The sequence below is a fragment of the Rhinopithecus bieti genome, unplaced genomic scaffold, assembly GCF_001698545.2.
Source record: "Rhinopithecus bieti isolate Rb0 unplaced genomic scaffold, ASM169854v2 scaffold_10356, whole genome shotgun sequence".
NCBI lineage: Eukaryota > Metazoa > Chordata > Mammalia > Primates > Cercopithecidae > Rhinopithecus > Rhinopithecus bieti.
In genome coordinates, this window is record NW_016806422.1 from 308,852 (window position 1) to 322,759 (window position 13,908).

General features: G+C 35.8%; 1 protein-coding gene across 1 annotated transcript in view; it reads left to right on the forward strand.

Annotated features, from left to right (window-relative positions):
* Positions 1–13,908, forward strand: part of LOC108532435 (low-density lipoprotein receptor-related protein 1B-like) — a 614,569-nt gene that overhangs the window by 290,138 nt on the left and 310,523 nt on the right. Inside the window, 2 exon segments of the mRNA XM_017876508.1 lie at positions 8,501–8,641; positions 13,329–13,454. Of these exon segments, the coding sequence (XP_017731997.1) occupies positions 8,501–8,641; positions 13,329–13,454 (267 nt within the window).

Consider the following 13,908-nt stretch of genomic DNA (forward strand, 5'->3'; position numbering starts at 1 on the left):
GATTTTCCAGGTGTTGTGTGTCTCAGTTCCCCTGGCTAGGAAAACGGATCCCCTTCCCCCTTGCGCTTCCAGGTGAGGCGATGCCTCGCCCTGCTTCAGCTCTCGCTGGTCAGGCTGCAGCAGCTGACCAGCACCGATTGTCCGGCACTCCCTAGTGAGATGACCCCAGTACCTCAGTTGAAAATGCAGAAATCACCGGTCTTCTGTGTGGCTCGCGCTGGGAGTTGGAGACTGGAGCTGTTCCTATTCGGCCATCTTGCTCCGCCCCCCAATCAGTAATGGAACTTTGTGAATTGCCTGTAAGTTGATTTCTGTGGAAGATAGTTCTCAGAGGTAAACTTTCTCTGAGTTACCAGGTGATTGTTTCCGTTTCTTTATTCTGCGGTATTATTTTTTAATTCTTATTTTATTGTTTATCATCAGAAAAGAAAGAAACCTATCAAGATCCACAGTTTGCCAGCAGGCAGGGATTAAGCATGACTTTGAACAACTTAAAGTCTGCCAAGTTGGCTGCAAGGCTGAATCTTATCTTAGTTATTGGGAGAAAAGAAACGGTTTATGTGTACATTTGCTAGTTTAATTTTTCAGTTTCTACCAAGGAGTCTTTTAAAATTGTTTTCCTGGCATAGAATGAAATTTTCTGCTAGCCCAATTGAATGACTCTGATATTTTGAAAAGATGAAATGTGCATGCATGCACACACACACACACACACACGCACACACGGAGTAGCTTTCAGGACTTCTTTGAGGTCTCATCATGCCTTTGCTCCACCCATTAACTTCCTCTTAAAGATGGGAGGTAGCACAAAAAGTGCTCTTATTTTGGTAGGTACAGACCTTATAGTCTGTGCTGCAGGAGCAAAGGATCTCTCTGTCTACCTAAAGATGGACAGGCTTGTTCAATTTCCAGTGGCATAACTTAGAAGGACTCATGAATGAATTTTTAAATCTAGTTCTATTGGCCTTGTAAAAAGTGAAAATTCCCTTATGATAATGTCAGTAAAATGATCAAGAGGCCAAACTCGCAGAGATCTGGTAAGCTTTTATTTTTGTTCTTTATCACTGTAGTAAGTTACAGGGGGAGGGGACTTGCATTCATCAGGTATTAATATTTGCATAGTATTTTGAGGTTAAAATTTTCTACTTAGGTTTTTAATTTCAATTATGTGGATCGTAATTAGTGGATCATTGGCCTTCAAATTGTATTTCCTATTTAGTTTCATTCTTATGCTCCATTAAAAATGTATGGGTTACTTTTAAGTGAACACATCTATATTGATATAGATATAGGAAAGATATCGATAGATTGATGAATAAATGAAAAAAACAGCATTGTAGACTACAGGGAAAAGACAAAATGAGAGGAAAAATACTATCAGTATAAAAGTGAGCTGGGACAAGCAGAAGTAAAAACAAAAAGAATTGTCACTAAAAAAAAATCTAGGAAGTAAAATCCTGCAAAGATTTTATCCTGACTTAAATGAATTGTTATGATTTATATCAATTTCCTATTTCCATGTACATTCTGTGGCTGTAAAGAAAATGAAAGATGAGTTACAAATCAGTTCTCTGTGAGTTTAAAGCTTGCTCCTTTGGCCCACAGTGCAAGTGGAATGTAGGAATCAAGGCTCATTGGGGTATACACTGACCCTTAATCTAGTCTCTAGTCCTTGAGGAGGGAAGCCTGTGGCACCTCCACCTGTACTTGTAATAGACACATCCAAAGCCCTCCTATGCTATATTTTGGGTATCACCAAGTCAATGGCAAATGCTTCTCCTCACATCCACTTAAGACCCTGAGACTGAAAAATTGTCTTAATTGCTCACTTTTATACTTCACTGACTATTTCACCTCATAGTTATATCTGCTCTTTTGATCAAGCTTGTCCTTTATGTTTATTTTAACAAAGTTCACCTGTGTTTAAATATCATAGTGGAAGAGGACACATAGAGATATTTGCTTGGGTACTGTACTCTATTAGAAATGGCCCTGTCTGGCTAAGTGTGGTGGCTCACACCTGTAATCCCAACATTTTGAGAGTGGGAAGTATGCTTGAATCCAGGCATTCAAGACCAGCTCGGGGAACATAGTAAGACCTTGTCTCTTGAAAAAAGAGAAAAAAATTAGCCAGGCATGGTGGTGCATGCTTGTAGACCCAACTACTCAGGAGGATGAGGCAGGGGCTCTCTTGAGCCTAGGAAGTTGAGGCTGCAGTGAGATGTGATTGTATGCGCCACTGCTTTCCAGCCTAGGTGGCAGAGTAAGACCCATCTCGAAAATTAATAAGTAAGTAAGTAAGTAAATCTTCCTGTCACCTTCTCCAGATCCACGAATGAATTTCCAGTATTGCTTTTCCTCAGCAGTGATTATCAGTCCCTCCTTTTTTGTATCTCTGACCTTTCATCCTTATTCTGCCTTATGTAATTGCTTCCTTGCCATAACTGCCAAACCAAAAACAACAAAACATGTTCAGTAGTTTCTTGGAAGTCACAGATACAAATATCTTAAAAGGGACTCTAGCTGAGCACATGCTTCAGTGGCACTTGAAATAATTCAGATTGATGCTTAACTATGGAAAAAAAAACAACAGACAGAGGTGAATATGTATGTCTAAGTAACCCAGGCTATCACTGCATATCTCTGTGTAAATAGAAATTAAATGACTTTGGCTTGTAAGAAAACACTATATACAATGCTGTTTACAAAGCTGATGTTAGAAAATCTGTTATCACAGTACACATGTGATTTTACACCTGGTGAAAGTTAGAGAAATTTTTTTCTGAGGCTGTTGGTCTCATTTTCTAATATCTATAATTCATAGATGAGGTAACCCCAATGCAATAAAAGGGAAAAGAGAGAAGATAATTTTGTCTATACTCATTGCACTAAACAATGTTACATCAACAAAAAATAAGTTCTTATTTGAGATTCTGTAGTTGCATTTGGCTGTTAAAAATTCTGCTATATCTTCTCATATAGCCTGCAACTTGCCTACGTTCTCTTCAGATGTATTAGGAAATATTAAGGGGAATAATATAATAACTCATTTCATACAAAGAAAGAACATAAAGCATGTTTATAGAAATTATTTCAGTCCTTTTTTATTTAATTGTAAAGGTTTTTCAAAGATACGTTAGCCTTAGTTTGCATATGAAAAAATTAAACTGCAGACAACTGCAAATGGAATTCATGGTTGCTGAGTACAGTAGTTCATAGTAAATATCAGTATGCCACTAACCTCTCATTAGTGTTGATTCTTCTGGATGTCTGATTTAGTTCAGGCTAGATTATAGTCATGTGAACTAGAATTATCTGGATTAACTGTGTAATCTGAGTCAAACAAGCAAAATAAAGTTGCAGCCATTGTGACATGATCTTCCTGGTTTCAGTCATCCTTGTTAAACTGACGTCAAATGAACAAAAACCCACTGGCAAATGTTCAAGCTGGACTAAACACCAATGACTCTTTCTCAATGAACTTGTAACATAAGGCTATGCCGGAAAAAACATGTACCCAACAGAAAAATGTTGACATGCTACATGATTGATTAAGGATGAATTCTAATGCCATGCTTGGAAGGAATCAGGAAGGAGAGTAGGATGGACTCTTTGTCTTTTGAATCTTGTCTGTCACGGTCAAATCCTCTCACAACTAGAAATGATGTTGGGTGTAGCATAGTAACTTGGAACTTACTACCCCTGAGAAGGTGTGTAAAGCTAGGTGATCAATTACCAAGCAAACTTTGTATTTCTCTTGACATGTTTGTGAGAAAAAAATCACAACACAGAATATTAATAAACAAGGACATGAACAATCTCAAAAAGTAAGTTAGATTCCAAAGACGGTGAGTCACTATTAGCAACAACAACATCAAAAATCTCCAGCAAGATTATTTTGTCTAAAGTAAAGAAAAGTAATTATTTTAATTCTTCTTTAGTGGCCTAAAAATAAGACAGAATTTTTCATTGTGCCTTTCTCCCAGAAGAGCAACTTGAACATTGCAGAAACATTGGTTATCCAAGGGACAGCATTACACGATTATGTGTCAGTGGTACTCTGTGACCTTTATCCCCGTCTGGAGCTCCAGATATATTCCTCTGTCAAGAAACAGAGCTTCACTATGGTGAACCATTTATCTGCTTGGCTGTGACAAGTCTTATGTTCTAGGATATATGCAGTCTAATGTGTAGTAAAAAGTTTAAGGCAGTAAAAAGTTTAGAAGCCCATCCAGATGAATATTTATGGCCCTCTGTGCATGGGAACCACAGAAGATTATGTACCACTTAGGTTGGCTGCTCAGAAGACCACTCTATCTAATGAAAGGTCATGCTGCTATGATCTAAAGGAGAAAAATCTAAACCTATAACAGCATTTTTCACACAGTCTTCGGGTATAGGCGAGCTTATATAAAGAGATACAGCAAACCACAGCTTCAAGTTTTCTTTTTGCTGCTTTTCTCTCTCCCTGCTCAAATAAAGAGGCAATAAGAGATTCTGAACTCCCAAAATGAAGAAATAAACAAAAATATTTTGCAATATTAGATAAGTAGAAACAATAGAAAGACATTTTATTTTATTTTTTGTCCCAGGACAAATATTATTATGACTGAGTTATAATTCTGATGCAGTTGACAGCAAGGCATCAATTGAGGGAAAAATTAATTTAGAATAGATCACCACACTGTGTTTGAAAACAGAAAAAGCAAAGTCAGAAGCATCAGCTCTTGTTCATGCACACCACAGGTTATTAAACTAAGGTCAGGAATATGCCTTGAGTCCAGAAGCTGAGCTGAGTTTCCAATCTCAGATAATCCAAACTAAAATAAATAAATAAATACATAAATAAATAAATAAATAAATAAATAAATAAATGTTTTTTAACAGCATTTCCTGCTTCCAATCATTATGTCCTGGACGTTAACTCCAGCCAGTTTTTGCCAAAGACAAATAATTCTGGAATGAATATTTTCTTTTTTAGTGCCTTGGAGACTCATGCATAAGCCTTCTGATTTCATTATTCTCACAGCAGGTACCACAAGATGTGTAAAAACTAATAGTTCCATGACAAGTATACCTTGATTCATGTAGTTTTACTTTTGATCCTGTTTAAATTATAGGATTATTTATTACTTTGACAATTTCTTTTTAGTGAGATCATACTGTAGAATTTTTGCTAGAAATGGTTCTGGCAGTAGAATTACAGGTTTTGTATCAGTTTTCAAATGCATAGTTGAAAGCACAAGTCTGAAGTAAAGTGTTCAATTCCAGCACTTGTTAATATACTAAAAGCAATTTTTGGCTGTGCTCAAACACCCAAGTGCTATATAGATTCAGTCACATTATGCATTGGAACAAAATAATGTATATGGATTTTTATATATTCACCCTTTTGAGTGTAGGTAGAACTTTGTCTCTCTTCTTTCTGTCTACATATCCCTTTGTCTTTGTGTTTTATCTTTTTGTCTTTTGCAACTTTATCCATGTCCTTGGGTGATAAAATAAGAGAATTAACTGCTTAGCCAGTTGAAGGGCTGTGGTTTTCCTGAAGGATTTATACAGCCCCCACAAGTAGAATCTCTCACTACAATAATGCCAATGTCTGTTAATTCCAGTAATCAGCCAACAAACAATTTTGAGCATAAACTCTACACCCTGTTCTGTTCTAGATATTGTTCCTTTCTGTATGTGAAATTATTCTTTCTACATTCAAGAAGCTCCTCAAGTGAAGACATCATAATTTATTAAAATTAATTATAAAACAAATGCTTTGTAGAGACTTTTGCAAGGTAGACAAAGAATACCAGTCTTATGTAAGTTGGTAGATGTCCTTGCTGTCAGCTGGGGTTCAATGATAAATGACATTGCCATCTAGTGCCACCTTGTTTAATGCCAGGGAAAAGACCATGCATTTTGAACTTCTAAGCTGCTATGTTATCTAGATTACCACATAGCACATTAAATATTTTCTTTATAATCGATGTTGCTAGCTAGACTGTTATCATGAACCTAAACAAACCCGATAGTCTGCATTGATAATGTGGTTTCTTTGTGATATAACTACTGATTACATCTGGAAGGCTTGGGCGGGGCTAGAATTATTATAATTAATGATGCTTTATGCCTTGGGAGAATTTGGAAATCAGAGCTAAGAATTAAAAAAAAAAAAAATGTATATTATGTCAAGAACAATGAAGAATCTGAGATTTTACCCTAATTGCAAGCTAGCATGTTAGCCTGAGATTCATGGATTCTGGTAGAAGACACATGATTCCTGGATTAGACACAAAGAATTTTATCCCGCATGCCACAGCAGACCACGTAACATTAAAGTTTGCATTGATTCTCCTTGACACACCTCCCTGTATCCTTTCACAGTCCATGAAACACAAATCATTTATTTTAACCATTGATTGCCACATATTCTCTTCTCTTTCTAGACTATTTAATTCACTTAGATACAGAAGAATAGCAAGACTCAGTTTTTGAATAAATCTCACTTAACCAAATTCTTAACATTTGTTTAGAGAACCTGGAACATATGGAGAAAAACACTTCATAGATTCCCAAACATAAAGAGATAGTTTTGGTTAACATAATACTTCTAGAACCCTTAAGTAGGCTTGAGTTTTTCTCCTACTTGCAGACCAGGAAGGTGATTATAGCCATCAAAGCTGTGTGCTATTGCATTGTCTTTTTATTTTAATTCTCAGTGTACTTATTTATAAAGTGGAGGTAGTAAAATTCTTTGTCATATATGCCTTATAGGTTATAATGATCAATTAAGACTATGAATAAAAGCTCTTTGAAAAGCGAAACTGCACACTCAGCATAAATATAAAGTGGCATTGTATTATTGTTGTTAATGTTGTTGTTACTTTGGTCAGCATTGTTGTTGTTTAAAATAAATTTTCCAAGTTCTTAGTTGTTAAAAGTCAAATAAAATACATCTTACAAAGATACATCTCTCTACTTAAACTGTTTTATTTGGGAAGTAATAATTGCAGTTTGGGGCACACCCACAGACTAGATGATCTTCTATATGGCCGAAAAACAAAGAGAAGGTTGGAAGTTTTCTAGAAAGCAGAAATGTTGCATATTGTTTTGCAAGAAAGCTTATTGGCACTATTAAAGTTTTGGGGAGCTCACAAATTCCAGTGAGTGACAGAAGTGAGTAAAACTAGTTTTAGCGCTGCAGCAGGTTGTTTCAGTAGCTATTCAATAAAACTGGTTTCAGCCGGGCGCAGTGGCTCACGCCTGTAATCCCAGCACTTTGGGAGGCCGAGGCGGGCAGATCACAAGGTCAGGAGATCGAGACCACGGTGAAACCCCGTCTCTACTAAAAATACAAAAAAAAAAAAAGTTAGCCAGGCGCCCTGGCGGGCGCCTGTAGTCCCAGCTACTCGGGAGGCTGAGGCAGGAGAATGGCGGGAACCCGGGAGGCGGAGCTTGCAGTGAGCCGAGATAGCGCCGCCACCGCACTCCAGCCTGGTGGACAGAGCGAGACTCCGTCTCAAAAACAAACAAACAAACAAACAAACAAAAAACTGGTTTCAGGTTAAAACAAGTAGTTCCAGCATCCAGGCTTGCAGAGAATTACATTCTTCCAGCATGATATGTGCCCTGAGTGATTTTTCCCCTTCACTTCTCCGTAATGTTTTAGTTTTATATGGCACAAATATCCCAATTCACCTGATCAATATACCTCTAGTAGAATACTTGTTGTCAGAAAAATTTAAAATTTTCTTTTTCTCGAAGATGGCTGTCACCATAATATTTTATATTTTTCATTAAGTTAAATGAGACAATATTTTGTTATTATAGCAAAATGTATCTGTGTGTGTGTTCAATTATAGTAAACTTTATAAGTATCACATATTTTTAAATTTAAAGTATGTAAAATTTTAGGACATTATTTTTATTGTATATATTTAAGGTGTACAACATAATGTTTTAATTTACATAGTGAAATGCTTACTGTAGCTTAATTAATATGCCCGTCATCTCTCATAGTCACTCTTTAGTGTGTGTATGTGGTAAGAACACCTACAGTCTACTCTCAGCAAATTTCCAGTGCATATTTTAACACAATGTTATAACCATAGTCTTTGTATTGTACCTTGGTTTTGTAGACTTATTCATCCTACCGATCTGCCACTTTGCACTCTTTGACCTACATCTCCTCTTTTCCTCTCCATTACCACTTTATTCTCTGTGGTATATATATATAATGGAATATTACTCAGCCTTTAGAAAAAGCAAATTCTGTCAATTGCAACAACTTGGATGAACCCGGATGACATTGTGCTCAGTAAAATAAGCCAGACAGAGAAGGACAAATACCTCATGCCACTGATATGTGGAATCTAAAACAAACAAACTCGACAAGATTTAAATTTTCATGGACTGACTATAGCTAGTATTGTTCATTTATCTTGGGTTTTTTTTTTTTTTTTTTTTTTTTTTTTTTTTTTTTTTTTTTTTTTTTTTTTAACTCTAGTTAACCCTGGAGAAGTATTACCTCGCATATGTAAAGCTGGAGAATTTCGCTGCAAAAACAGACACTGTATCCAAGCTCGGTGGAAATGTGATGGTGACGATGATTGCCTAGACGGAAGCGATGAGGACTCAGTAAACTGTTGTATGTTCTCCTTCAAGTCACCTAAAATCTGTATTTTCCCAAGTCTTTGAGTATGTGAATTATCAAGGCAGTTTGTGAAAATCTGAAAATATCTTAGATGCAAATTGAACTTAGTTTAATTTTTCATTCATCCTTTTGCATAAAGAGTAGACCATAGATTGCCTACTTTGCATAGTTTCAAAGCAGTTTTTCTCATCCTTTTCCATCCTTCGTATTATCATTTTAGTTGCTCTAAGAATTTTCTCCTTTTATGTTTCATGATATGAGTACCACCACGCCACTGTCAGAGGTTGCTATAGGGAAATTCTTTGGATTTTGGAATTTAAAGATGTGGAAAATCAATTTAAACTCCCTCAAGACAGAATTACTGGTACAGAAGGTCACGATCCACTCCACTGCTCTTTGGCAACCGAGTCTTGAAGAAGATCCAAGGAAACAGACATGGGTTTGGAACGTGTTACTATATAGCTTCACTGGCTCAGGACATGGTAGAAAACACATATGGGCACTTAGAAATCAAGGTTTGATTTTCCCCTCTTTGGCTTATGTTTAATTATTTATCATCTGCTGGGATAGGAATAGTTCCATGTTGCTAGTAGGCATAAGAAAATTTCTCACATACGTGTTAGGAAAACATTTGGGGAAATATGTTAAATAATATTTTGAGAATGTGTTTGATTAGAGTCACTAGCTAAGTGATTTTGAGAGATATAAAATATTTTATATGAAAAGAAGACACGTGTTGAACAAAGTGAACCTTGATCTTTTACTTCACCTAAGTACATTGTTTTAACACCTACATTGTTTTTAAAGCTTTTTTTGTTTCAATAAGTTAATGAAGGAAAAGGTTTAGGTCTGAACTAATGAGATCAGTTGACAGTCCTTCATTTCCCCCCCTTTTTTTAAAATTAAGAATATACAAATAAAGTTTCAAAGATCTTTTTTAAGAATGGGCAAAATTAGTCTGGGCATCCGTGTTATTCAAACATTGATGCTTTAGGACAAAAATCTCAAGAATATGAACTTTAAAAAATATTTTCAAATTGTATACTAATACATAATACATAAATTATAATAAATGCATAAAGACTGTGTTTTCTAAGATCGGGCCCTGACTTCCACATTATGTACTTCTTATTTTCAGCCCCATTAATATCTGTCTTGCAAAGTTTGAATCCCCCAAAAAAATCAAATACTAAATTGATACAATTTGTCAAGAGTTTTGGAGTGAGAGAAACATTTCGTCTGAGGGTAAAGGGTATTTTTGCCTTACTAATTTATATAAATGAGTATTATTTAGTGATTAATTGCCTCATTTCTTGACTCACAATCAGAACTGTTATTTACTTATTATTACTTTTAAGACTAATCAATCAAGTGCAGTAGTAAAAAGGGAGGAAAGAGTAGAACAAGGAGTTTGATTTGTGACTGAGTGTGAAGAGTCTATTGTGATAACACATTACCTTTGCGCCGGCCTATTTGTGGCGGTGATGAATGCTCCCTATATACCAGCTTCCTCTGTAGTCAACTTGAAACGCCTGAGCAGAGTGAAAATACTGCATCACAATATTCATGTATTGGTTCCTTTGGTCCACGTTTTCATCAGTGTGACTTGTATTTTCTAGGAAATTAACAAGAAAACTGACCTCCTCTATGGGTAGAGGGAGCATTGCATTTGTACTGTTAATTAGAGTGTTAAAATTTCTAGTCAGTCATTTTATCTTATTGTCATCACTCTTCATTCCATCACCCAAGCCATGTTTTTTGTTTGTTTGTTTGTTTGTTTTGTTTTGTTTTCCTGGAGAACTCTCTTTTACCTATAGTCCACACTCAATTGTATAAATAAATCCTATTTCTTCTACTTCCTAAATAATTAATTTTTTTATGTTTACCTCCTCTCAATTTCTATTGGCTAATAGGCTTTCACCTTAGATTAACTCAGAAAATGGCTTTCTATTATGCCTGCCACTAATCCTCCCTTAACTTTAGCCCACTTTCCACACTATTTTCAGAGAGATATTTATAGAATAATATCTATTCTTATAATTTCAGTAACTGCATAACCAAAAAACAAATTTTATAATCCATTGACTCACATATACAATACTTCCTGCTCTGTCTTGTATTTACATTTTTAGTCTTTAGTCTATCATGCATCCACTTGCCTTTTTATTTTTATCAACTTGAACTATAAATCTCCAAAACATGTCCTGTTTTTCTCCTCTGCAACATTGCACTGACTGTTTTCTGTCTAAGGAATTCAACATAGCTTACCATTACCTTCTTAGGAAAATCTTTTTTGACTATCAAAAAATCTTCTCAATACAGTCGTTTGGAGTTGAACATTCATCTCCTGTACAATTCTTTATTATAGTAGTTGCCAAACCAAATTGCAATTATTTGCTTACTTATTCGGGGCATTTCATAGATTAATATTTTCTTGAGAAGACACCTTATGTTGTAGTGTTATGTAGTCTCTGGGTCTAGCACAGGGCCTGGCACATGGATGAGTGGGTAATTAGATAAGTGAGGCAATAAGCAGTTACACAACTCTGACCACCTTCCAGCACTATGTCATTTTCCCTAAGCATTGCAGTGATGCTGAGCAACATTTTATTTCTGAGATCTCATGGTTAATATTCTAATACTACATAGGTAATTTCAGAGGATTACTTCAAATATTAAACACCCATAATCTGCAGCCTTGAATTTTGTTATTCTTTCTATTCCTTCAGTGTTTCAACTCCAAATCAAAAGGTGTCTGAATTCTCATTTATTACTTTATTGGTGAAAATTGCAAAAGTCTTTGATTAAGCCTCACTGAAGTGCATATGAATCTTGGAACTTTAAATTATTGGCTCTCTACTACATCAGATGACTTTTATTTTTCTCAGCAGTTATTCTTGCTAAAGTCCCTGAAGTGAGTAGAAAATGTAAATCATGCTCAAATACCAGAGAATATAAAGCTTTTATCCCTGTTTTTTTTTTCTTTTTTTTTTTTTTACTATACATCAATAAAACTTTTAAAAGTGATAAAACCACTTATCAACAAAGCTACTTTTAAAAAAATGTTTTATAGAAACTAACTGGAAATGCACACATTCGCTATGCAACAAACATACCATGATAAAATGACAATTTTTCAAATTCTCAGTAAAACGAATATAAACATTTGTTTTTATCATACAGAAGTGTAACTACTGGGCATAAAGAAAACAACCCTAAAAACAGTGTTGAAATTGTGAAACACATATTGAAGAGCATGCCAATTCAGTTAGGAGGTTAGCCTCTGGAATGGAGGAAAAACAATCATAGAAGGTTAACATTAAGATGGGCCTCCTGTTGTGCTTAGATATTGGACATTTAATCCCTAGCTGTGCACTGCTTCCCAGATGAGGACTGGTCACCTCCTAAGTATTTTCTGTGGTTGCATGTTTATTTGTTTGTAGTAGGGAAGAAAAGTCATGATAATTTTTTTTGGTTTTGTTTTTAAAATAATACAGAATCTCATAGTTAACATCAACTCGAGGTCACAAGTGATGCATTTTCTTTTCTGTGTTTTCCTTCCATTCCCAAGAAACACTGGACAGAGAGCAATAAATGTAGACTTATTTAGTATGTTAAGAAATATTTGAATGGTTATGATGTGGTTTAAAAAATATTTTTAATATATATGACTAAATTATTTTCAATACATACTTGTTATGTTTAACATTAAGATTTGAGGTTAATTTTAAATGTTCTTGATAAAAATTTTTAAGTGGTGTCTCCAGTTGGCATAAGGAATGAGAAAACAAACTTAGTGATACAGTTGGTTTTATTTTATTTTATTTTATTTTTTTGAGATGGAGGCTCGCTCTGTTGCCCGGGCTGGAGTGCAGTGGCCGGATCTCAGCTCACTGCAAGCTCCGCCTCCCGGGTTTACACCATTCTCCTGCCTCAGCCTCCCGAGTAGCTGGGACTACAGGTGCCAGCCACCTCGCCCGGCTAGCTTTTGTATTTTTTAGTAGAGACGGGGTTTCACCGTGTTAGCCAGGATGGTCTCGAACTCCTGACCTCGTGATCTGCCTGTCTCAGCCTCCCAAAGTGCTGGGATTACAGGCTTGAGCCACCGCGCCCGGCCTTATTATTTTTCTTTTTTAAGAGAGTTTCACTCTTGTTGTCCAGACTGGAGTATGATGGCACAATCTCTGCTCACTGCAACCTCTGCCTCCCAGGTTCAAGTGATTCTCCTGCCTCAGGCTCCTGAGTAGTTGAGATTACAGGCAAGCGCCACTATGCCCGGCTAAATTTTTTTTATTTTTAGTAGAGACGGGGTTTCAACATGTTGGCCAGACTGGTCTCGAACTCCTGACCTCAGGTGATCCACCCACCTTGACCTCCCAAAATGCTGGGATTACAGGCATGAGCCACCACATCCAGCCATACAGTTGGTTTTAATGGAGACATAAAAAAGAATACATTTCCTTTTATTTACGATTTAATTACTTGATGTTTTCTGTAAAAGCATTACATTTTAACAAAGTGAATATTAGTATTTGCTATTAAATATAAGGCAATGAATGACAGAATCTATGGCATTTATTGTACTGTAATATTATTACTGTAACTTTTCTGTAACTCATTCAAAACATTCACAACTTTATTCAATTTTAAATAATTAAATTTGCTTCCCTCTCCCTCCTAGTCAATCATAGCTGTCCTGATGATCAGTTTAAATGCCAGAATAATCGCTGCATCCCCAAGAGATGGCTTTGTGATGGAGCTAATGACTGTGGGAGCAATGAAGATGAATACAATCAAACTTGTGCAGGTAAAGCTTTGCTTGGATATACACATAAATCTCCAAAGTTAGTCTTCATAAAAATGCAAGTCAATGCTTTGAACTGAGCTGAACTTTCCTAGTGTTGATGATCTGATTATTGCAATAGTAAATGAATTCAGAGTTTGATGCCACAAAGGCTAGAATACAAATTATCTTTTACTTAATCTTTGGACATTACTCTGCTTTCCAAACTAATTTGGCACTTCATCTATCCATATGGGTTGACTGTCGACACACTACTTGTACAAGACTTGTCCCTACTAAATCCTACTCGGCAGTGGAGGTTGATGTTTGCTAGCATGCTGTGATACAGGCCATCTGACAAGGAGGACTTTTTTTTTTTACCTTGAGAAAATAATTTTATTTAGTCTACTATAGAATACCTCTGTGAATAGTTTTCTATTCATGCACATTATTTATGTGAGGTAAGTTTTTTTTTCCC